This window comes from Notolabrus celidotus, chromosome 16, assembly GCF_009762535.1.
Source record: "Notolabrus celidotus isolate fNotCel1 chromosome 16, fNotCel1.pri, whole genome shotgun sequence".
Taxonomy (NCBI): domain Eukaryota; kingdom Metazoa; phylum Chordata; class Actinopteri; order Labriformes; family Labridae; genus Notolabrus; species Notolabrus celidotus.
In genome coordinates, this window is record NC_048287.1 from 9,154,022 (window position 1) to 9,180,054 (window position 26,033).

At 40.6% G+C, this 26,033-nt stretch overlaps 1 protein-coding gene across 3 annotated transcripts; it reads left to right on the forward strand.

The window, feature by feature from the left end:
• The first annotated feature begins 951 nt into the window (after positions 1-951).
• Positions 952-20,312, forward strand: mgat1b (alpha-1,3-mannosyl-glycoprotein 2-beta-N-acetylglucosaminyltransferase b). 3 transcript variants are annotated; one of them, XM_034705104.1, is made up of 4 exons: positions 1,017-1,379; positions 8,230-8,333; positions 10,408-11,618; positions 15,862-17,147. In XM_034705104.1, the coding sequence occupies exons 3-4, from the start codon at positions 10,761-10,763 to the stop codon at positions 16,561-16,563; spliced, it is 1,560 nt and encodes a 519-aa protein (XP_034560995.1). In that variant the 5' UTR covers positions 1,017-1,379; positions 8,230-8,333; positions 10,408-10,760; the 3' UTR covers positions 16,564-17,147. The 3 variants fall into 3 exon arrangements, with proteins under 3 accessions (XP_034560993.1, XP_034560995.1, XP_034560994.1); XM_034705102.1 differs by lacking the exon at positions 8,230-8,333 and having other exon boundaries at positions 952-1,379; positions 15,862-20,312; XM_034705103.1 differs by lacking the exons at positions 1,017-1,379; positions 8,230-8,333 and adding an exon at positions 3,676-3,743 and having other exon boundaries at positions 15,862-20,312.
• Positions 20,313-26,033: the final 5,721 nt, after the last annotated feature.

Consider the following 26,033-nt stretch of genomic DNA (forward strand, 5'->3'; position numbering starts at 1 on the left):
AATATGAGTCCAATGCGGAAGTGCTAAAAACTGCAGTTCATCAAGGATCCGCTTGTGGCTGGCTCCAGAAGTACCGGAAACCACATGCACACCAATTCAAAAAAGACAATCTTTACAGAAGAAATAAATATATTTACAGCCTGGTTCAAAAGACGAGTTTAGTCTGAATAGCTCATTTCTCAATCGGCACACACTGTACAGAGGGTGAACTTTTTTCTAACAATCGCTCGACAGCAGCAATATGTCTCCCGCCGACGATTGGCCTCAAAACAAGCTTCAGAAACAGATGGGTGAAGTCAGGGATACTACGCCCATATTTTATGCAGTCTATGGCAGGGGTTCCCAAAGTGTGGGTTGGGACCCCCTGGGGGGTCGCAAGACACAAATGGGGGGTCATGAGATGTCTTCCAGAATTTTTTTTTTTTTTTTTTTAAGTTATCTAGAAATAGTACATTTTACCCATTATAAAGAATATTGAAAAAAATAGTAGCTAAACTTGAAATAAAACCTTGAACATTGAAAATGTAATGAGTTTTCTGCCTTTCTTTTTGCCACCCCTAACTTTAGGGTTAGTGAACAGTTAATTATCAAAAGCATCAGTAGTAGTAGATTAATCCATAACGGCACAGGAAACACAGATATGGGCTCATACAGGTAGGCTAATTTTCTGCAGACCAGCTAAATGAGGCCACATTAGATCACTTTTAAGGACAGTGGGGTTCACGAATCTTTGGCGCCTCTATTTTGGGGGTCATGGGATGAAAAGTATGGGAACCCCTGGTCTATGGGATTGACTCACTTTTGTAGACAGCCTCTAGTGGACACCTGAGGAGCTGCAGGTTTTTTTGCACTAGCAAATTAGCTTCATTTTTCTCACTGAATGCTGTCTGCTGCTTGATTATTTTAGCAGCCTAAAGTTGATCTCAATATAAGTCCCGCCTCTAACAAGGCAAGTAGCCAATCACTGATTAGAATAAGGGGATAGCCAACTGGATTACAGACGGGCCCATGCCACCTCTGGACACCCTTCTGTTCCCGGCCCTGCAGGGGCGGGGGGCAGAGGAAAGCAGGGGGTCTGTGGATACAGGAGCCGGCTGCAGGCTGCGAGTGAACCGTTATCGGAGCACACTCTGGAGGTTAGACCGCTATCAACAGCTGCCCCTGGGGCCGGATACAGAGCAGAGCCGGGGGGGATGAGGGGAACCAGAGGCAGAAGTTCAGGCTGCAGAGGAGCTACTGAGCACAGAGATGTGCTGTGAATGTGACACTGAGGGGAACACAGGGTGGCTCGACTAGCCTGTTAGCTAGCTGCAGCCTGGTGGAGCCTCCTTCGGTTTGAGATGAAGCCGCGCGGAGACGTCCAGGCCCGGCTGTGAGAGGTGAGTGTGAGCCGCTCCTGCTGCTCCAGCTCCGGGCAGGTTATCAATGAAACACCTTCACTGTGACTGAGTTAGCCTGCTAGCTTACAGCACGCCAGCTGTTAGCTTAGCATTCTGTTACCCTGATAAGCTGTGATCACAGGGGAGCTGACAGGACACAGACTGGGCTGAATTTATCATTTCTATTATTTAAACATGAAACCATCGGACAGTCCGGGCCCGTACACGGTTTACCGAGTTAACGGGTCAGTCGGTAAATCACCGGCTGTGAAAGGCGCTGTGGTCTGAGTTCATCTGTCTTCATAGATACATCTGCAGAAAGCATGTTTCAGAACAAAATGACAAAATTATCTGAAACCAGATTAGAGCTCATAATGTAGCTTTAGTCTGGATCAGAATGTGTTTTTGAAAACTTTGTGTTGGATTGAGAAACTTGATCCAATAAATCTGGATTATTCTGATCCCAGCAGAGGCAGGATTTAAGGAATAATATACAGCAAAACTTTTTAATTTGTAAGACAACACAACGTTTATATCATGTAGTACAGCCAGATTTATACAGAGCCCCTAAAGTCCTAAATATTTATTGTTTATATTGAGAAAAAATATAATGATCTCGTGCGAACAGGTAATAAGGGTATTTTATTAAAAGGATACTCTTTTTGACTTCAGTGGCTCCCCACAGTTTCGCATTTACAGCAGATTAATTTAGAATGTTGATAAAGTTAAGATGAAGGTTTAATATAAACTTGACCTGTTTTATTTTATTTAGATTTAATCTCGTTTAGTTTGACGCTGTCTTCAATGCTGGTTCGGTAGTGTAGTTTATTTATTTATTTTTTAATGATACTTTGTAATTTATTTTATTTAATTAGTTTTTAATGATAAGTTTTAGTGTAGTTTATTTATTTATATTTAATGATAAGTATTAGTGAGTGTAGTTTATATTTAATACGCTTTAGTGTAGCTTATTTTTTTCTTTTTTGAATGATACGTTTTAGTGAAGTTTATTTAATTATTTCTTAATAATACATTTTAGTGTAGTTTATTTTTTTTTCTTGTTAATAAGTTTTGTGTAGTTTCTGTTCAGTTGTTTGTAATATTGGACACTTGTGGGGTGAGACCCTATCTAAAGGATCTGAAAAAGTGTGAAATATAAATAAAAAAAAATACCTGACCAAAAAAATACAAACTATAAAGGATATATGTCAGTCAGTGTAAGGATATTTTCTCTTTCATATTATTAGAGAAGTACAACTTGGCTTTATTATAAGCCTGTACCTTTAACCAAAAATAACCTGCTCTTGATGGTCGACATCGATAAGATCAGCTCTTACTCTTCAGTTGTCATTTATTGTGTGACTGTGAGCCCAAGCCCTCCTGTGTTGCTTTAATGTCTTCTTCGTGTTAAAGTCTTCATCCAGGCATTGGGCTGTCAGACACGGCACACTCACTGGACTAACGTCAGAAGTACATCTGTCCGTGATCAAACTCCGGTCCCTGACGTTGCTGTGGATCAGACTGTGAATGTGTGTAGAGATCACATCATACAGGGCAGGTAGGGATAAGTCTGCAGAGTAGCAGGGACTCAGGATACTGTTCTAAATACGCCATCAACACTGAAATCCTCAGTCTGCTACCTGGAAAAAGTCAGTGACCATTAAACGCTCAACACTGTGGGTTCAACGACCTGCTGTTAAACACTGAGGTAAAATCAGTACAAGCAACAGTTTGAGTCAAAAGCCAACTAAATTTTTCTCCATCGTGTTTCTAAATCTAAGGGAGAGATGTTCGTCTTTGTTTATTATTTTGCGCCATATTATATTATCACTCTGATTTCTGTTCACAGAAAAGGTAGCAGTAAATAACACGCTCACATCCCTAAAGACTGTACATGTGATTTCATACGTCACTACCTTTGATTGTTACTCAGACTTTAATGGTAATCTGTTTTCAGTATGCTGTTAAACTTGTTGTTTTTGTGGTTGTTGTCACATTGGTGGTAATCCAGATTTTAAACCAAACAGCTGCCATGCTAATGTCAGCATTATATGCACTAAGCTGAAAGTAAACAATAGCATGTAGCATTAGCTCACCAAACCAGTACTCTGAACCTTCATAGTTCAGTCATGTGATCTGTTGGCAGGATGCTACTGTGTCTGATGTTTGTGATGGATGATCCATCCTGCTCCATGTCGTGGACAGGAGGAGGGAGGGGTGGGAGACTCTTCCCTCCCTCTACCCCTCCTCCTCCTCTTCCTCCTCCTCCTCCTCCTCCCCCTCCCTCTGACCATCCTCTTCGCTCTGCTTAACTTTACTTAGAAAGAACAGAGAGAGGACAGATCTGTGCAGCTCTCAGCTCAGGTAACTTCTCTTTACTTTCTATCCAGGACTCTACCTGTGTGTCTCCCTCACCTTTACCCATGACCTCTGCTCTGACTGATCTGTTGCATGAAGATTCAGACTCTCTGGTCACTGAAGGACGTAGTTTATGGTGCGGTTGTTGTTTCTTTCAGGATAGTTTTGTTAAAATGCTTTAGGAGCACAGACTGACCTCTTTGTCCTCTTTTAAAAAGGAGCTTCTTAATCTGTAGAGAGCACTTGCATGCTGTGTACGTCTGATTCTCTCATTACCCTCACTTTTTCATATTCTAACATCTCATGAAGTTTAGTGTAGTTAATTCTTAGGATAACTTGTTTTAACAGTGTTTTGTTTCATAGTTTGTTTAGTGTGTTTAGTTTGAAGCACTTCTTATCTCGGAAGACAAAGCTGGGTCTGTGAACAGCACTCTTAAGTTTAAATCAGCTACAGGTAATAATCGAGTTTCGAGAGTCAGTATGAGGTGCATAACCATCTCACCTCTCTGTGTTCTGGTTCATAAAAATGAAGAACATTATAATGAAGAAGAGAAAGCAATAAGCTGTCATGCTGTAGTCTGATATTCAGAGTAATTAACAGTCAATTATAAACACATTTGGAAGAATATTCTAGAGAATGAAGCGTGTATGAAATCTGTAAACATATCTAGACTGTTATCGATGGTTTGTCTCAGATAAACAGAAAATTAATCTGCAGCTGTTTATTCTAACGTTTTATGAACAAACAGTTCATCAGAATCAGAAATACTTGGTTAAGAAAGTTGGGTCTAATATCTCCCAATCTGAAGAAGATATATGATTACGACAAAAAATATGATATGTACTAAAAATGAACTACAAAAATATACAACAGTAGAAAACAAGTTAAATGTAAAACCTCATTTATTATACTTCTGATGATGACAACAATTTAAAGAGAAGTACACAAACTGTGAAGATGTAAAATTATATTCATCAAAGAGGTCAGACAACATTTTGTTTTCTCTCAGCCCCTCACATCGAGTGTTTTATCTCTGTTTCATATAAAATGTGCAGACTGAATATATTTGAGTTCTGAAACGACGTAAAACAAGAAGTAACAAAGCTATGATTGAAGTATTTCTTTTTTTTTCCTAACATGAAACATTTCATTAAATCGATGGATTATTCAGGACGAAGCAGATATCTTTGTGATCATGCAGGAGCTTTTGTGAATGAATGTGAAAACTGTGTTCAAGGATTAAAGTTTAAGGTCTGTGTCTAACAGATTTTATATTCCCTGAGGAGTCTCAAACTAGAAATGAATAAAGCCTCGTATCGTGATCTGTTTTTACACGCGGGGACATTTCTCTGAAACTTTGACATGTTTGAGACAAGCTGTACTTTAAAAAACTGAATAAGAGGATCAGAGTGTTGGATTCTGATCGGACCACAGACCCCTGACCTGACCTGAACCACAGTCATGTGACTGCTCTCTAAGTTCAAACACCGGCTGAGTATGTGTGAGCCTGTGAGAGCGTGTGTTAGTGTGTGTTGATGAGTGTTTTATGGTTTTAAGGTGTGACATGTTAATTTGTTGCATGTTTGAGGTTTTCTTCTCCTGTAGCTAATCGCTGATCACACTCCCTCCATCTTTACAGGATTACTGTGCTTCTATATTTATCAGCAGTAATAGGTTTAAGCTTCACTAATGCTGAGGAGGAGGAGGAGTGGCCTCCTTCATCCTCCATCATTATAACATCAGAAAGAATCTAAACTCTGCTTCGACTCTGTAGTAGGTCTGTTCGATATGAGAAATCTGAATCCAGGATTACATTACTCAGTTATTTGATAATGATTTAAAATGTAAAAAAAAAAAAAAAAATCTTAAAGCTTGCTCATAAGCTCTGAATCACAGTTTATTTTTCTATCTGCTGCTCCTCATGTTTCACACAACACCTGTGTTTGTATCAAGTCCAAACTGAATCCAGAATTACAGATAAAGACATCCGAGCTGCTTAATGATTTCCATTCGGAGAAGTCATGCAAATTAAGAAACACACATTTAAGGAGTGCACAGCAAATAAATAAACCTACTGCAGAAACACTGCCTGGGCACCAAATGATATATACATTACAATTCAATAAGATACGATCCGACACTATACGATATGATTCAATACGATACAGTACACTATGCATTAGTACAATAAGTTAAGATATGATGAAATGTGTTTTTGATTTTGCTTAATTTATTGTATCTTCAGCAGGTTTTCCCATTAATACAGTTGTTTGATTTTCTGCAGCATGTTTCAACTGGTGGTTTGGACTGTTGCAGATTAGTTACCTTTGTTGGGTCAAAATCCCCAAAAGTCTTTTTTTTTCCACCACTAAATGATCACAGGTGTATCTGAGGGTAGCTGATAGCTAGTTTAGCTGCTTCTGACGGCACGGTGGTCAACATGGTGTTAAAGCATGAACATTATATCCAGACCTCCCTCCTGCAGGTGAAATGACAAACTAAACTGAAAGATCAATGACTGTTAACAGAATATGTTTTTTTATGGTCCGTGGTGATGAACTCAGACTTTTGAGATATGTCAATGTTAAAAGTAATTTTGCAACAATGATTGCACTGTGATTCAAAGTACAGACCCGATGTCTGTGTGAGCATTTAAATGTTTGTACTGTGGCCTGTTTTTCCTGACAAGTTCAAATATTGGACTGACTGTATGAATGGTTTCATTATGCTGAGAGTATTACACAGCTCTAAGACGAGTGGCAAGGCTCAGTGGTGTCAGGTGCCTCCGTGGAAGTTGTGGTACATTATATTCAGAGTGGCTAATTAATTAATTTACTGTCCTTCAAACATCCTGACATGTTTTTAGTTCGTTAGTAACCAAACTCTAGCTAATGTTTTGTACTTGTAGGATACACCAAGTTGTGTTTAGACTAGAGTAAGCTAGCTTCTCAATGTTTGGTAGCTCTAGTCAGCCACTGCTGTCCATAGGAGCAACACATCAACACAGCAGCCATATTGGAGAGGGGGAGCCGCACCTCCTAATGAATGATAGTCTATAATGGCAGGAGGTTCATCCTAAGTTAAAACAGTTCTAACTTGCTGAAGAAGTTTTAAAGTCGTTTGTTTTTTCACATACATCAGACATGTATTAACCCCTTTCCAAGATGGCCGTGCAGGCATATCTCACAAGCCAGAAAGCAGCATCTGCATGTTTATGTTTAAGAGGGTTAGCTAATTTTATTAACACTAGCTTGCTGCAGTAGATATAAGGCAGCTGTAATTTGTGTTAGTTAGCTTCATTAAAGCTTGGTAGCTTTAGTATTTAGTTAAAATTTTTGTAAGTATCTGTGTAAGTTAGCAAGCTGTTGTTATTGTTATATGGCTTAATTTATGTTTGGTACTTTTAATAAACATTAAGGGCTGTAGACGTTAGCTAGCTGTGCTTGTTGTTGTAGTAATCATCAGCTAGCTGTGTAAACATCACTCAGCTTCTTGTAGTTAGCATGAGCTAGCTGTGGTCATAAAAGAATATATAGAATCACCGTGCCATGTCACAAATTTGCATTAGCTAGCTGCTGTCAAAGTTAGCTGGACAAAAGAATAAAAACATTTCCTCCACTGTGCCTTCGTATGGACGTGGTATCAAACATACTGAGCAGTTTGGATGTCAGAGGCTGTTGTTGGATAGATACGGGTGCTGTAGAGGTTTTATTTCCATTCGGTGATCGAGGCGGTGTGAAAACAATGAAAGCTGCTTTAGATTCTCTCTTTTTCTGCTCTTCACTGACCACAGCTCTGTCAGGAGGCGTGATGTTTTCAGACGGTCCATCTGTTTGTGCCTGCTAGGAGAGCCGGATATCTCACATGTACCTGAGTCTGAACCATTTGTGTTTCCTGGAGTCGAGAGTGATATTTTCAGACGTCAACTGGAGAAAATTTGATATATGAATATCTATCAGTGGCTTAAACCAGCTTTGTTAGACTGATTTGTTTTAGCTCAAACTGACTGGACCTCTGGCTTACAGATGCATCAGAGTCATGGTGTAGTTAAACTTAAAGTTTTGGTCTTAAGTGTTTGGATTCTGGCTTTGGTTCTGGTCTATCCTGATATGAACTTCTGACTACAATACCTCTGCAGTTAGAAGCTCCTCTGTAGTCACTACATCTTTTACAACCACATCTGTGTGTCCTAATTTGGTCATCTGGATTCTGTGGACTGCTGAGTAATCCCATATTTACTGAGTTATTACCCTGCTCTCAGAGTTTCCTCTCAGCAACAATTGTACCAACAGGCAGCACATTCAGTGAGTAAGTTCTGGTTCTATATCAGGTCAACTTTTCCTCTGAGCTACTGGGCACAAAGAGAAACAGCATTTATCTCCTGTTGTTGGTTTCAGAGGAGGAACATGAATCATAAGCAGCAGCTGCTGTCCTGTTCTTTAGTAATAAAAGGCTTATGTCTCTGAGTTCATGTGTGTCTCTGGTTCACAGACAGAACATCAGATAAAGAGTCCCCCAGGACGTCTGTTCAGGGTACAGACCCTCAGCCTCTCCACGTGTATCCCTCATTCTCAGAATGAGTTTGGCCCTCCTGAGTAAGTCTCATAAAGTCATGGGTTTTTACATTTTATAGATTTGGCCTCTTAGATGGAAAAATTCCCTGTTTGTTCAGTTAAAACCTGACTGCAGCGTGAACAGAGCGAGCTGCAGAGCCGGTCTGATATTTAACTTCCTCATAATGTTGGGCGTTGTTGTGTGTTCAATGTTACAGATGATAGATTGTCCTGACATGCTGGTTCACCATCATGTGTCAGCTGACAGCTGCTGTAAGCTGCTGACATTTGAATATTTGCTTTCCTTTAATAAGGTCCTTTTCTGTACCCGGAGCAAACTACAACCCTGCAGCGGTTGAAGAAGAAACCGCTCAAACAGAGAGGATAAGAAGTGAAGACAGGAGGTTTAAACAAGCCGTTATAAGTAGAGAGTCAATGAGAAGTGAAGCATCGGAGCAGAGGGAGAGCCTGTAGACTGAGCTGACAGACTTAAAGACCGACCAGCTGATCACATGCCTGACTGTAAACTAGCACCGAGTGATTCAGTGAAAAATATGATCACCTTCATTTATTACATTACTGTAAGCTGGTATTTTTCAGGACATGTTTTTATTTGGTGCTGCCAGTTTGAATAGAATCTTTGTTGTGATGATGGAGGCCTGGAAACAGACTGCTCATCCGCTTTAATAGAGTTTATTAATCAAAAGGTTTGTCTTCTTTTTATTTAAGAGAAGAAAATGTTGAATCCAGAATACTAGTCACACAGGTAACTGAGACAGTCTTTTTCTGGGTAAAAGGTCTAAACCGTATTCCTGTTTGAGGATTTCGTCTGAGTCAGTCCACAATGTTCAGTCTCTGGGCAGCTGTGTAGCTCTGTAGTATCAACTGCTTTCACTGTGAGGAGTTAGCATACCTGTTAGCTACCTGTACAGGAGTCAAGCTCAGGAAGCAGGTCTTTAATGTAAGATGAGATTTTTGTGAAATTTTAGTTTGTAGATTCTTATTTTTCTCAGGTTGAGGTTATTTGCATAATTTCATTTACATTTAAAGCAAAGAAATATCAAATTGTGTACAGTCTATGAGTTTAGTAGAGTATTGTTTTGAGTTGTGCTCTCCCTTTTAAGATTACTAAGAATTACAGGCAGAGTGATGTTGTCGCACCCACAGTACAATGAATGCATCATGGTTATTTAGTGTTCAGTTGTACTACGGTCGTGGTGGACATTAAACGTGTTCACAGCAGAAGTTGTCTCTGTGCTCTTCCTTTACCCTCATCCTGAAATTATATTTAATGAAGTGTATTAAGTTAATAGTTAAAGCAGAGTCGACACAGTGTCAGACTAACGACTCTGCTTTGAGCTGCTAGGTTTTGAGTTTTCTTCAGTGTCGCCGTCGCTCGTCTAAGCTATTTTTACATTCTGCTCCAAACGTCTTTAAGCCCCGCCTACCTCTCACCCTGCAACATGATTGGCTGTTCAATGCAGTCTTCTCCTTTTGTCGAATGTTGGGTGCAACTAGCGTTTAAGGCTCATTAGCGCCCCCTCTCTTTCCAGTGGTTTGGAGGTGTAATAACAGGTTTAATTATACCGAATTTCTATTAAACATTTGTTATATTTCTTTTGAGAAAAATTATATCACGATAATTATCGTTATCGAATTATCGCCCAGCCCTAGTCTCATACACTAAACTTTATGGTAGCTGCCAGTTATGGCATGTTTTGCAGACCGTAGCAGTCCACACCCAAACTTCTGTCACGTGACTAAGATCATGTTCCCTTTCTGGTTATGGTAACAGTTTCCTCGTCTTCGGAGGACAACGCAAATTCTCAGTTCTCTTCCTCAGCAGTGAGTTATATCAGCAGACCTACCTGTCCTCAGACCTTTGTTTGTTTCAACATGATCGCTCTAGAGACCCTGTGTTGAGCTTCTTCTGGTGTTCGGCCATCCTCTCTATCTGATGGTTGTTATGCAGATCGGACACAACATGTCTGACATTACAGCGTGACGATGCTGTTAAGAGTGTTACCAATTTCATTCTCACTGTGATGATCAGTTTATGTCTGCCGGGTATTATCCCAGCTTCATCCTATTGACTGTTTGTTTGTTCTGTTTTCAGGGCAATGGCTGAATGATAACAACCACAGAGCAACATCTCAGCCCCGAGTGACCCCAGCTTTCCTCTGCTTCTTCTTTTATCTTCCTCCTCCTGTTCGTCCTCTCGGTCTCAGCGTGGTGTTTCATGGACTGCATGCATTCCTCATCAGGATCATGTAAAGTCATTACAGAGGGGATAATGGTCCTCCTGACACCCTCCTGACCACACACAGGATGACTCTGGGGTTTGAAATAATGACAATGTGACAGAGTCCCTGCATGCCTGGGCGTCTGTAGGATCCTCTCTCTGCCTCCTTCACTTGTTCCCTTCCTTACAGCCTTTTCCTCCCCTCCCTCTCCTCCTGTCTTTGGGCCATGGTTCGTAAGAAAAGCTCTCTGATACTATGCGGTGGTTTCCTGTTCGTAGCATGGAACGCTCTTCTTCTGCTGTATCTGTGGGGTCGCCCCCCCAGCGGCCGCCTCGGGGAGGGTGGAGGAGCTGAGCCCGTTGGGAAGGAGGAGTGGGGGATGGGCAGGGGGAAAGGAGGTCAGGTCAACCTGGCTGGCGAGGTTATCCGGCTGGCAGAGGAGGTCGAGGTTCAGCTGGAGACGCAAAAAAAGCTGCTGAAGCAGATCGAGGGTCACAGGGCGGTATGGGCTCGACAGAGAGATGTCGGGAAGAGAGACACAGAGGAGAAGAAAGACGTCAAACATGAAGTGGTCCAGCAGGATCACAAACATCCACCTCCTGTCAAAGATGGCGTCAAGGTCAAGGACCAGATGGAGGTGAGACAGACACAGAAACCTGCTCCCACAGCAGCTGTGTCTAAGGTGGAGCAGCAGCATGCCACTGAACTAAAGGAGGAGCTAAAGACCAACAAACTGTCCTCCTCCAGCCCAGAAGTCATCATTCCTATCCTGGTCATCGCCTGCGACAGAGTGACGGTCAAACGCAGCCTGGACAAACTCATCCAGTACCGCCCCTCCCCAGAGCTTTTCCCAATCATCGTCAGCCAGGATTGCGGCCACGGAGAGACGGCTCGTGTGATTGGCTCGTATGGAGAGCAGTTGACTCACATCCGCCAGCCGGACGTGTCTGACATCAGAGTCCGACCCGAGCACAGGAAGTTCCAGGGTTACTACAAGATCGCCCGACATTACCGCTGGGCGCTGAACCAGGTGTTCAACAGGTTCTCTCACTCCAACGTGGTCATCGTGGAGGACGACCTGGAGGTTAGTGATCTTTACTCATATGACTCACATGTGATCAGAGGTGTAAGAGTACCTGGTTAGACAGGTGAAGGTCTGTACACAAGAAGAATCATTCAAATCACTGAGATGAAAAAGAATTTAGGTATTACGTTATAACAGCAGAAGGCACTGTCAGCCCTTCACTCCTCTTATTTGATGTCATTACGTCTCTCCATCTGTAGCTGATCAGAGGTGAACAGACATGGAGGCAGCAGGTTAAGAGTTTAAAGGTAATGCACCTCCAGTGTTTCCCTCATAGACAATACCTGGACAGCCCAACAAAGGATATCAGACCTCCATTTAGCATCTTTATTATTTATTAGACAGATATGTTCTGTCGGTGGGAGGACAAATAAAACATTGGAAACAAAGAGGAGAGCTCTTCCCTAAAGTTTGAACATAAACGGGGTTACTGCTGCCAAAAAGTCAAATCCAAACCCCACATCAGTATGCATGCAAGATAATTTCATCAGTACAGAGATGCATCTCTGCCTAAATGCTACGAGGGATAACAAAATTATAAATTATAAACCTGAGCCTTGTTTTGACATAGTCTGGGGTCTAAAAGTCTCTGAATGTCTGCAGCAGGTAAACAGGCTGTAATGTCTTTAGCATAATCCTTGATGGATCTTGGTGTCAGAACAGTTCTTGTTTTTGTCCCTGACAGGCTCAGATTGTTATTATAAGTGTCTGACAACATTACAGACATGATCTCTACAGAGATTTAAGAGGAAGATGATTTTTAACCACAAACAGCTGTTACATCACTCTTTACCAAGGGGCAACCTCAGTTGTGAGAATTGAAGCCAATGGGCGGTTAACATGGAAGTGTTAAAAACTGCAGTTCCATGAGCGTCCATTTGAGGCTGGCTCCGGAAGTACCGGAAACCACATACACACCAATTCAAAAAAGACGATCTTTACAGCAGAAATAAACATGTTACAGCCTGGTGCAAAAGACGAGTGTAGTCTGAGTAGCTTGTTTCTCGATCGGCACACACTGTACAGGGGTTGAATTTTTTCAGAACACCACAGTTTCGAAGATATTAAGATTATGAGTCATAATTATAGGTGCAGTTGACTTGACTGACAGACGCAAGCACTGTAAAGCCCGCCCCTTTACCTCACACTAGCTCAACAGAAGTTAGGTTGAGTTCAGCATTTCCAACATGGCTCCCACCGACGATAGGCTTCAAAACAGGGCTTCAGAAACAGATGGGTGACGTCACTGATACTACGTCCATTTATTATACAGTCTATGCTCTCTACACATACACCACACTGCACTGATGATAACAGGAGTTTCAATCTCACAGGACACAGGAGCTGCTGCTCTACCTCTCTCCCCAACAGTCAGTTTCTCCGAGCTGTTTTGTAACTGATGATGTGGAATTAAAATCCAACCCAACGTTTGTGTGACACAGCACTTAAGAAGTCATCACTGGATCAGAAACTTATGTTTCTGTGAGGGTAACTTGCTGTTTTAGCCATTCGAGTTTGTTTTCTATAAAAAGGTGATGTAACTGGCTGTTTCTAATTTAATAGAAATACGATCCAGCATGGTCCCATAAAGAGCAGGAGGACACACAGCTGAGGCTAACAGATCTGATATAACACTTAAAGCTTAAATCTCTTGAAGTGATCGTCATAATGATATAAGAATGTTTCTTTTTGTCCCAGTTGACTGTAAAATACAGCTGAATGATGTTTTACACTGAGGAAGGGATTCAAACAGCATGTATGTATGTCAGTCAGTCAGTCAGTCAGTCAGTCAGTCAGTCAGTCAGTCAGTCAGTCTGTCTGTCAGTCTGTCTGTCATTAGTTATTTTCTCATACACTCATTTGTGCACGTTTCCACAGAGAGCAGACGTGTGTGCTAAATCTGGGCCCTCTAGAGGAGTAGGAACGCTAAAGTAAAGTCTGAGGGTTGAAGCTCTCATAATGATGCTCCTGCTGGTGGCTCAGTCTGCGTGGAGCAGCTCAGACTGCCTCTCTGCGGTAACAGTCTAATTACATGTGGCTCCCATTCAGATGTGGGTTAATGATGATGGAGCTGCTCCCTCTGGTTCCATATTTGTCTTTAAATAATCTTCAGTACAGATGAGATTCCTGTGGAAGAGCAGCAGCAGCAGCTCAGGCATGAAGCATTGCTTCAGTCACAGCTGAAACACTGAGCAACACCATGAAAGAGCAAACACTGTCAGATATTCTGAGCTGTAATCCCAGTGTGCTGAGATTTATCTGATAATGAGATTATTTATGCTGCTTCCACACAGTGAAGATGTAGAAGTGAACATTCAGGTGTAAAAAGTGCCTGAGCAGCAGGAAACAAGAACAGGAAACTCCAACTCATTTTGACTTGAGGCAGCAGCTGGAGGGAGAAACTGTTCTCTGTAAATCAGCTATAATTTCAGCAGTGAGCAGAAAATCTGGATTTACTTACATAACTGCTCTAAAGTGGCTTCCTCTTTTCTGTACTGCTGACAGCTCAGAGAACAGCTCTGCCTGTCTATAAAAGCTGACCTGTGGCTGATCCAGAGGCCCAGCAGTGGACCCTCATATTCAAACTCGTCTTTTTTAAACTCACGTTTCATTCCTGTGAAGTTTTGATGCATTTTTAAAGTCAGCAGTGAACAGATGACTGGACGTGAGGGGAGAGGGGCAGATGGAGCATGGCATGAACCAAATGTTCCCAGCTGGCCTCAAACCAGCGATGTTGCAATGAGAGTTGATGTTTTCAACCCTGATTCCTTCAGGACCACACATAAACATGTTTCTGACAGACCGCTCAGAGGGAGCTGTTCCTCCCTGAGCTCAGAGAACAAAGAAGGATCATGACTGTTTTAACAGCTGACTAGTCATTGACTATAGAAACTATTCACTGAATAATCAGAATACATATTACACAGTTACTTAAAGGGAAAGTCATGTTTTTATAATTTGTGGTTGTATGAGGCTCCTATCAGCAGTAAGTGACTCTCTGACCCTGTAGTATGTGAACAAGAGCAAAATTACTTTAGTTAACTGTAAAGCGAGTGTACCCCTCATGACTGAGGCTAGCTGTCACTCACAACTACAGCAGCAGGGGGATGAAAGATGGAGAGACATGGTGATCGTCAAGAACAAGGACACTCAGTAGTAGGCGGCGTTATTCAACAACTGAGGCAGAGTTAGGATGCTGAGTTGAAGATAATTGTTATCACTGCAGCAGAGACAGCTGTCACTGAGCTGAAATATTTTCATCAGCATCGTCTTACATTTGGACCAATACAGTAGATTCAATATGAAAGCAGAAAACTTGAACATGTAGTTCATTCAGAAAGCTTTCTGGTTTCTTTCAGCTCAGACTTTTGGATCAACACATTTTGGATCAATAATCCAGAGAGCAAAGGTTGAGATTACCGTCCTTCAGGACTGAAAGAAGGAGAGGAAGCTGGGACTTCAGAGCAGGAGGGCTTAATGAAGTATACAGAAGTCTGAGTCAGCGTTTAAAGTCTAAATCATCTGAGGATATTAATCTAACAGTGAGAAGAGAAGAGGCTGTACTGAGCCTCGGTGCTCTATGATACACTCTGTACAGACTGTGAAGGCTGCGAGCAGAGGCACACGTATAAATACAAAATGCCCATCACCAGTCACGGGTCAAAACAAAGTCCACGAGTGTGTGTGAAGTGTGAGGTGAAAAGACCTGTTCTTCTCAAAACTGTAGAGTCCTCATGAACCCTCAGTCCTGTGATTACTGGATATCCAGCCTCACAAACAAGAGGTCATCCAGTCAGATAAACTGGGTATTTAAAAGTGGAAACAGACTGAGCTTATTGACCGTTTGTTTAATCTGTCACAAATTTAGAATAAACCCGGATTACATGTGAACCGGCCTTTTACAGTCTGCTGACTCAGACTAAAGGTTAATCCAGGACTAAGTGACACACAGATTGAATTACCCCAAAACAAAACTGAACCACATCTTCCCATCAGGTTCAGATTACCCTGCATCCTCTGGGAGTCTGACCTGCTGGCGACCAGAGAGGATGTGGTGGTTTACCTGGGTTACCTTACTCTCAGATTGTTTGTGCTGTGACAGCTTTCAGCAGCTCAAACGCTTTGATCTGGTCTTTTAACTGTATCCTTTAGACTAAAGAGTAAAGGTTTTCTAAATGCTCTTCTCCTGGTTTGTGTTGTTATGTTTGGATCAGATCTCACTCTAGTTATCTCCCTCCTCCAGGTGGCGCCAGACTTCTTTGAGTATTTCCGGGCCCTGTATCCGATCCTGCGCTCAGACCCCTCCCTGTGGTGTGTCTCTGCCTGGAACGATAACGGTAGAGACGCGTTGGTGGATCCCTCCAAAGCCCAGCTCCTGCACAGGACAGACTTCTTCCCCGGGCTGGGCTGGATGCTGCTGAAGGACATGTGGGACGAGCTGGAGCCCAAATGGCCCTCGGCCTTCTGGGATGACTGGATGCGTCAACCGGAGCAGCGTAAAGACCGCTCCTGCATCCGGCCCGAGATCTCGCGGACGATCACGTTCGGCCGTAAAGGCGTGAGTTTAGGTCAGTTCTTCGACCAGTACCTGCGCTACATTAAACTCAACACGGAGTTTGTGCCTTTCACCAAACTGGATTTATCTTATTTACTGAAAGACAAGTACCAGGTCCTGTTCATCCAGGAGACTTACAGCGCCCCCTTGGTGAAGATTGAAGACCTGCAACAGGGGGGCAGCTTAAAGGGTCCTGGACCATTCAGGGTCCAGTACTCGAGCCGCGACAGTTTTAAAGTCTTTGCCCGAAACCTGGGTGTCATGGACGACTTGAAGTCTGGAGTTCCTCGCACAGGTTACAGGGGTGTGGTCAGCTTCCTGTACCGCGGTCGCAGGGTGTTCCTGGCTCCCCCTGAGGGCTGGACTCATTATGACGTTAGCTGGAGCTGAGAGCTGGGTACAAACCGGATCAGACAATGTGACGTGTGGAAGAGGGAGAGAGCTGTACTCAGAGGAACGCCCTCTCAGACCAAAGAATATCAGCTGACACTGGGAGTCATGAAGGAATCGGCAGCACAGAGAGACGGCCTGTTAGTGAGTGAGCTTCTGGATCAGGGTGCTGGTTCAGGATCAGCATGGACTCACAGAGTCCAGACTTTCACAGAAGGACATGAACAGTTGATGGCACCGTGCCTTGTTTTCTGGGCCCTCTTTGTTTGGTCTTCACTCTGTGTATCCAGCGTCACACTCAGAGGTGGAGGCTGGGAGCAGAAAATAACTCCAATCACCCACAGAGGGAGAAGTGTCAGTGTGTGTCAGTGTGGATCTTCATCCCATCCACTTGGAGACAGATAGTCTGATGGTTCAAATGTGGGGAAAGATTTTGCAATGATTCTGAAAGAACCTATTGTTATTGATCCAACTGTTCACATCTGATGTTTCTGTTTGGATCTGTAGGAGTAATCAGAAGCAGAGAGTTGTGTGCAGAGGGAGAGAAAGCAGCTTTTAAGTGATAAACAGGGTCATTACATGAAGCCTGATGGTTACAATTACAGCTTCTGCTTCAAGGACGGAGACTCCAACCTAACTAACTACAGTAGCCTGATCCAGGACCAGCTAACTACGTATCACATCCACACGTCTGTCAGAGAGAGGCTCACAGAGAGGATGTCAGTCATACTCAGACATCACACAACACATTCTGTTTGTTTTGATGGACGCAGACTGAAAATGTCTCTAGATGTTACAACCAATCAGAGCTCAGAAACTTGTGATGTATCTGTAGCCTGCTGGGCTAGTCAGCAGGTTCTAGCATCCAGCTAATATGCCATCTGGTTAAACACAAAACACAGAAGTACAGCCAACATTTCCCCTTGCACTCAACGAGAAGCACAGAGCAGTGAGTCCAAACGGATGCAACAGCTGATCAGATCCTTGGTTGGCTGATAAGACTCAAGGCCTCTGAGAGTCCAGGGGTCAGGAGATATGCTCACAAATTCAGCTGCTTCATAATGATAATCAATTAATCAATTAGTCATATCACACAAACTTCAGGTCAGAACAAATATCACCACTTGGACACTAGATTAGAAAACAAACCCTGATCTTGTTTCTTCCTCTGGAGTCAGATCCACAGAGGAATTCATTCTCACAAACTTACTGTGACATTTAAACCACAATGAGGATAGTTTAAAACAAAAACACAATTTAAAACCAACCAATCAAAACAAACATGCCTGTCTAACTCCTCCCCTGCTTCCTTGTGTTCAAACTCTAAATGGGATCATCATTTACTAAATGAACATCGTGCTGTAGTGAAGAAGACTTGAAGCTACAGATTACTGAGGACCTGTCTCACCCCTCTCTGTGTACCATCTGCAGTGTGAGCTCCTCAAACACAGATGTTGATACTCTGGAAGGTAGAGACACACCGTGATGCGTATAAGGATGGATCTGGATCAGAACTGCTCCAACAGCAGATAATGTTTCACTAGAGGACCACGCTTCTGTCTGAAACTTCGGAAATCTTAGTTTGAAGTTGCCAAAACATGAGTGGTTTTAACTTGATGATTCTGTGTGTGTGTGTGTGTGTGTGTGTGTGTGTGTGTGTGTGTGTGTGTGTGTGTGTGTGTGTGTGTGTGTGTGTGTGTGTGTGTGTGTGTGTGTGTGTGTGTGTGTGTGTGTGTGTGTGTGTGTGTGTGTGTGTGTGTGATGAGGAGCAGATTGAGATGTTTAAAGATCAGCTGCTTCTGGATCAGTGAGTGGAGATGAGACTGAATACAGCAGAGATGATGTGACGGTGTTACAGCCTCAGTGTGTTGAACATGAAGAACAGATCAGGTTCACATGTTTACAGATTACAGGAGGCGGAGCTTAAAATAAAGATGAAGAACATCTCTTCCTGTTGAAATGAAGTCAGACTTTGAGAACAAGAGAGCGGTCAGAGAAAATAAATCAGAGGAAGAGTCTTTATAATTTGAGATTAACTTCACTCAAGTTCAAGTTCACACAGTTCAACTTCTCAATACTACAAAACTTTGTGTATTTTAACATTTCACTTACAATTTTCATTTCATCTTTAACATTTCATCTCTTCATCAACATTTATACATCTTTTTTATCTGAGTCTTTGTTCTGAACGTTTTAACTATATTTTCTAAATTTTGATCAGATCTTGTTTTCAAGGTTAAAACTTTGTTTCTAACATTTTCACTTTAACCTCAGTGTTTATCATCTGACTTCTACATAGCATTTCAACAAAGTTAATATTTCTATTTCATTACCGAAACATCATCTTTAATTGACATTTCACATTTATTCCTAACATTTTAACATTATTTTATAAAACATTTCATCTTTGTCCTTCTTGCATCTTATTTCCAAAATTTGACTTGATTTCTAAAAGTCTTTACTTTACTCCGGACATCTAATATTTATTTTCCACATTTCAGATTAATTCTGGGGATTTCAGGTGAACTCTTAACATTTTAAATCTGTCCTAAATTAAACACCTCCGTTCATTTTGTTCTTAACATTTTGACCTTTTGATGTTATTTCAAATATTTGAACCTCAGTTACCTTTGATCTCAACATTTCTCATTTATTGCCACAGTCCAACATTTTGATAAACTTTGACCATTTGACTCATTTTCTAGTATTTCAGATTTATTTGTAACATTTCCATCCTATCAACAACATATCTACTTTATTCATGACATTTAAATTTTTACTTGTTGTTAAACGTTACAAATTTTGATTCTTCTTACATTTCATCTTTTTTATTTAAAATTTTATTTTTTGACATTTCATCAATGATTTCTGACTATTTTTGACATTTTTACTATTTTTTAAAATCTTTTAACTTTTTTGTATTTTACAAAAAATTATGATGAATCATAAATCTTGTTAGAAACTAAAGTGAAGTCCTCATTTTCTGTCAGTGACTTTTGAACTCTCCTGTTTTATGATCTCACTCTGAGGTGAACAGCTTGTCTCAGTGAGTTTTCAGATGACTCGTACATTGGGGTCAAACTTTTTCATGGTTTTCACTAAATTCAGAAGGTGACAGACGTGTGCAGTAAAACAAACTTTAGAGAAACGTCAGTTTTTATGTAGTGTAAAATTTATATATCTGGACAGACGATTCTCCTGGATCTCTTTGTTTGAAACATGCTGAGGGGTTTAAGGTCGATCTGCTGCTTAAGCTGGACTTGGAAGGCCTGAAATGATTTCATGTTTTTGTTGATGTTATATTTGTTGTTTAATTTAAACTGCTAACGCTGAAGGAAACTCAGAGGGTCACAGGTTTAAGACTCTCTCTCTCGCTCTCTCTTGGTTTGAGATGTTTGTAATGAAGGATTAAACTGTCTCAGATGTTTTAAGTCCTGAACTTGAAGTTCTAATGTGTTTTTTTGTTTTTTTTAGCTGCAGTTGAGATTGAAACCTGAATGACTCTTACATTTTACTGATGATTTTATGATGTAACCATGACATCCAAACATGTGTTTGGTCGGCTTCGGTTTGTTGAAGAACCACTGAGGAAGGCAGAGAAAGATTATCACTGTACTGTAATCAGCTCTGGGAGATTATCAATGAGACTGATCGGCTCCCACGTCTGTATGGTGATGAGTTCAACCACTGCCTGATGTGTTTATAACTTTAATACAGTATAAATAAAATCGACTATTTTGATATTTGTCCACACGCTCTGAGTCTCTTTTTCATTGATGCTCAGGTTTCTGTTCATGTCTTAAATCTGGAGTTTAAAGGTGAGCAATGAGTCCTACGAGGTTCAAGTCTCTGAAGAACAGCTTGGTTAGATCTCAGTTGAAGGATGCAAAACTCCTCCACAGTAACGTTCAGAAAATACATTTATTAACCAAGTTTTGATCATAGACCTTCAGGCAAACAAAAAACATATTTATCCAGACACTTTAAGAGTCCTAAAACCTTGTTTTCCATCATATTTGATCATGAGATGAGATGAGATTGGGGTGAACAAACAGTTATCAGTTATCAGTTTAGTTTAACAAAAGCTTGGTTAACACAGTGTATCCACGCTTCATGCTAACTGGGGTTTTATTGAGACTCTGATTTTGGCTAAAATAGATTTGTGCTAAATCTCTGACCAAAAACAGTCGACTGCTAATAAAGTCTTTTGGAAAAACTGAAAGATGTTTCAGTGCTAGTGATTTGTTGATCCCAGGTAGCTTGAGGACTTGATGTGTCTGCCAGAATGAAAAAGAAAACATGATTTTACAGTTTCAGCAGCCTCTTAGGGTAAAAACAAACCAGTAAATTGGAGATCAGTGACACCAGATGCAAAATGACTGAAAACATGTGGTCTGAAGTGATAAAGGTCAGCATGAACCAGGGAGGATTTCCTTTATTTTCCACAAACTGACCAGAGCACTGAAAGAACAGAAGGAGGGACATAAACGTACCATTTGATCATTTATTCATATTTCTGTAATACTCCTCTTTTCCACCAGTGGCAGCAGTGAGCACACTACACGGTGTACAAGGAGCTTACAACCAATGAGCTGTGACCCAGTGTTTTGTTGACTTCTGTTTTGAAGCATCAAGGTTTGCATTTGTCATCATGATCTTGGCTCTTTTAACCTTCCTATTGTGTTAGATTTCTGTTACCATCTCTTGTGTTAACGGGTCGGTTTCGACCCGTGTCTTAAATCAGCTGTAAAATACACTAAAAACAATTTACTATCAGCCAATTGGTTTCTCATCTCTTGGTTACCTTGTTAGGCTTCCTTATCCATGAACATTTTGGTTTTAATATTTTTGGTGTGGGCCTCTCTGCCTTTTTTGGTCAGTATACCCCTCGATTTCAATTTTAAAAAATGGTAAACTGAACCTCAAGAGAATTATATAATTAAAGTAAAGGTTGTTGTGTTACCTGACTATTACTGAAGGGTATTAGAACACATCTCTGAAATAAATGTGTTTTATTTATTTTTCATTTCAATATTATTAACTATAGTAACATCTATGGTGTTACGGGTCAGTTTCGACCCATACATAATTACTTCAAGAAAAAGGCAAAAAAAGTAATATAAGCATCCAGGTATTCCTCATCAATGACCTTCCACATGTCGCCATGGACTTTTCTTCCTTAAAGGTTTGTCATATATGATGACTCTTTTTAGATGACATGTGCAGCAGCTGCCTTGCCATGTACATCATGAGGTACTGAGCTCCAAAAGATCTTACCACCTTTGGACTTGAATCTTTCAGGGAGAGCAGCTTCACCTCCAGTGACCTCCTAATCAGACTCATCAGATGTGTCTGTGTCTTCTGGATGATACTCCACATTGTCTTCCTCCTCAGAAACCTGCTCATCCTCATACTGTTCTGTGTTTTCTCCCTCATTTTAACCAAAAATATTATCCACAACTTGGCTCACTGAAAATCTTCTTCTCATTTTTGCATGCTGCAAATTGGAGATGTGCACTCTGCAAGTCCAATGGGGGTCATCCCTATGTTCCCACATTTCCCTTCATTTTAACCCCTATCCTCTCACAAATGGTTTTGCAAGCACTTCATAATAAATGAATGAATGAATGAGTAATTTTATTTCAGCAGCAGAAATCGTCACAATCTCAATCATTACAAGAAAAAATAAAATAGGCTGATTGAAAAGGGTTTCAGCTGAAGCAGAGCTTATAGATGCCTAAATGTCAGAACATAGGGCTGTGGGAACATAGGCAAGCTCCCCAAAATGACCACTCAAATGAGTGAATTGACGCCACATGTCTGGATATACCCATCTTTGTTTGTTTTGTTTTTGTGCAGGTATACTGGAAAACAATGCAAAATGAGAATCCCCTAAAGCTCACATAATTGGGAGAGGAGCTCGCTGTCAGTGTGTTGACTGACAGTGCACTTAGGATTTCAGTTTTGGTTCTAATTGTTGCTTTTTCATCTTATTTTTATGACCGTGTCGAAACCGACCCTAACAACACAAAGGTTATAATTTCAACCAGGGCATTTTATAATTAAGTGAAAAAAAGCTGTTTTATTTTGTTTAAATAGAGCTTCCTGACAAAGTCAAAAAGCCTTGATGCAATAAAACAAATTTATGTGGTTATTTTATGCATTTAAAAACTAAAACGGGTCGGTGCCGACCCTAACACAAGAGGAAGGTTAAATCCAAATTGAGCATGTTAGGATGAGAGAGCAGAGCTGGACAGAAGTGAGCTGTTAGCATCTGCTAAGTTGGGAGTTCCTAGACCCTGCTGCCCCTGGAGGTTGGCTCACAGCTGCTTGTAAGCACCAATAAGCCAATCCAAAAGCAGCAGATATTAGAACATGTGGTGGTAAAAATACAGACATGATAGTATGTTGTTCTTGCTTTGATCAGAAGCTAGAAACATTCACACATACCAAACCTCCTGTGATTTGCTTATTGTTATCTGTTCCCATGGCTGAGGAGCAGACCATAAGGTGAGAAGTCAGGAAGGTGACCAGGAAGCAAGAGGTGATAAGAAACTCTCTTGTTTGTCTCACAGTTCTTTGAAGATGCTTAATGATGTGTTAATATTATTCTCTGAAGAGGATAAGTAACGTGTTGTATCTTCACTCTGGGTCAGTTGAGCAGACCTTGTCTCGGTTGTTAGATCACTCTGCCATCTGACCGCTTTGCAAAGCTTACTGAAGGCCGGAATAAAGCTCACAAAGACAAACCGTTGTTGTTTGAGTCTATCATTTCCAGATTTCCACCACAAACAACACAGAGGAAAATAACAACCACCATACTGTTTTACATTAATTAATAAAAAATGGTAGAAGCAGAATAGAAGTAATCTTCATGTTTAGACTTCAGCAGGGAATGAACATACGTTTGGTGAGCAGATGATAGGATGTCTGTGAGTTTCACACTGACCTAAAACCTGACATACTTCAACTAACTGCGCTGAGATACCGAGTCTACCTACTGTATTTGTGCACGTCACCTCAGGGGTTGTGTGGCAACAAAGAAAAGCAGAAAACTGATGAAATTTTTGATTTGCATGGCTTCATTTTAAGTTGAAGAACTGTTTGATATGTATTTGTACAATAGTTGATAATTTAAAATGATATTTTGAATTATTTAAAAATGGTATTTGAATTTTGGAAGGCCTCTTGCAACCCCCTCTTTGAGAATCTATTGAAAAAGTTTCCCTGTGAAGCTGTGGAGATGTTTCAGCCAGTTAGAATAAAAGGAGAAACCTCTGCTGACTGAAAGGGAGCATAAACATGAAGCTAATGTTGTGATAATCTGCTCAAACTGCTTCTCTGGAAATGAAACGTACCCTCCCAAACTGTTACTTTTGCATTTTAATATAATACTACCCTGACTTTAAAAGGAAGAAGACAGCAGTAGTAGAACATGTGGTACATGGGGCGAGCTGCTGTCAGTGAACTGTCTTTCTGAGGGGTCAGTGAGGAGGAGGTGAGCAGGAGCTGTTCAGAGAGATAAAGAAACAGAAAAACACTGACATGTTGAAAAAAGGAGCTGTGATCAGCAGTTCTCTGTGTTTCCGGTCATCCTGTTGATTCATGATCTACGTCCTGTTTCACAAAAACGTTAAAGGAGCTGTTTCTCACTGACAGAGGGACGAATGGTGGGAAATGTAGCACGCCCTGGAGTCAAGTGACCCCTGGACGGTTTCACTGAAGGAGTGAGTCTGATATCCTCTGAAGGTCATCCTGAGAATAATATGAGAGCTTGTGTTTTCTCAGAACACTCAGAGGTTAAATACACTGGTATCTGTTTCCAGACTTTAAATGATTTATAAACCATCAAATTCAGTTTTTTTTTTTTCATTTTTTGTAAATACTTTCTTTTTTACTTTGTCTAATATTTTTTAAGTATACAGGATACAAAACAGCTCTGTTGCACCATCTTGACATAAGGGATGGAAAGAAGAGTGTAAAAACTCAGAGTAAGAAAACAAAAATAAGATAGATACATGTAAAATAATAACAAAAACAACACTGATAAAAGTAAAAATAACAATAACAAATAATTTAAAGGAAGTAGCTACAGTTTAATGTAATTTATACATGGGGGATTCATGTGCGTTGCCAGAAACTACAGCAATAGCAACATTATTTACAGAGATCAATCAATATCAAATGTAAGATAGGTTATCACCTCTTTGTGTGAGATATTTGTTCCATTTTCCCATAAAGTCTCATATCTGTCCCTCTGCAGTCTTAGTTTGTAAGTCATTTGCTCCATGTATTGTATTTGTATTATCACAGTGTCTATCCACTGATTACCGAGCCATCGCCTTGTTATTGCCTTTTTGCTCAACACCATAAAGATTTTCAAGAGGTATCTATCACTTTTAGGTAACTTTAAGTCAATGTTACCTAAAAGTAAAAAGTCAGAAAAGAGAATTCAAAATCATAGCCCAAGAGGTTTTAACATCAGATTCTGTTTTATCAACATTTCACACAGCCTCACAACTTTGTAGGAACTCGGGTTGTATTTTCAGCTTTTAAAATTCAGATTATATTTATTATTATCATTGTTTCTTTTATATATAAAACTTTCCTTTTGATGAAGCGTATGGTTAGAGCTGGCTCAGGCTTTGACCAGCAGGATGCGGGTGAGATTGACAAGAAGACGTGCTTTAATAGTATTTCTCTCTACCTTTGTACGTTCGTTTAACCCTTTCGGTTTTATGTCAACCTGTCCACCCATTGGTATTTACACTTGACAGTTTCCTCAGTACATCTAGATTAAAGCTACAACGGATTTGTACTGTATAGACATATACTGGTTAAACACAGGTGGTCTTTTAATTTATATAGGCTTAGTATGGATGAACACCTCACTATATAAATGCCTAGAGGTTAATATTTATCTCAGGGCTGTTGTATTAGTTCTACAAAATGAAGTGGCGAGTACAGGTTTGACACTTGACATAGTTTCTTAATATAGTAACTGATTAACTTACATTCCATATACATACCTGCCCTTTGTTTTCATGGTACTCGAACACCTGGATGTTTATGCTGTGACAGGCCAATGAAAATTAGGTGTATAAAACTTCAATCCATTGATGCAATAAGAACCCATACCTAATTTGTGTCACAAATATCATTAGTCATTAAATAAAACAGACTTCAACACAAAAGGACATCATGTACAACCCTGATTCCAAAAAAGTGTAGACACTTTAAATCATAATTGAATTAAATCATAATTGAATGTGATAACTTGCTACCCCTTTTGACACATGTATCATCAAAGATATATATTTAAAAAATCAATCAACAAAGAAGTCAGACATAGACATATGAAGGGTAAAGACGTAAAAATATAAAACTCTTTATATGTCTATGATGGTAGGAGTTCACAGAAGTATATAAAGTTTAAAGCTGGTTCTAAGCATAGGTTCAAAGTAAAGCGG

What these genes read in the sequence shown, in the direction of transcription:
- mgat1b (XM_034705102.1), top strand. Translation starts at nt 10,761, where the DNA reads ATGGTTCGTAAGAAAAGCTCTCTGATACTATGCGGTGGTTTCCTGTTC. An exon ending in TCGTGGAGGACGACCTGGAG is followed by an intron (nt 11,619 to 15,861) that starts GTTAGTGATCTT and finishes TCCCTCCTCCAG; the next exon opens with GTGGCGCCAGACTTCTTTGA.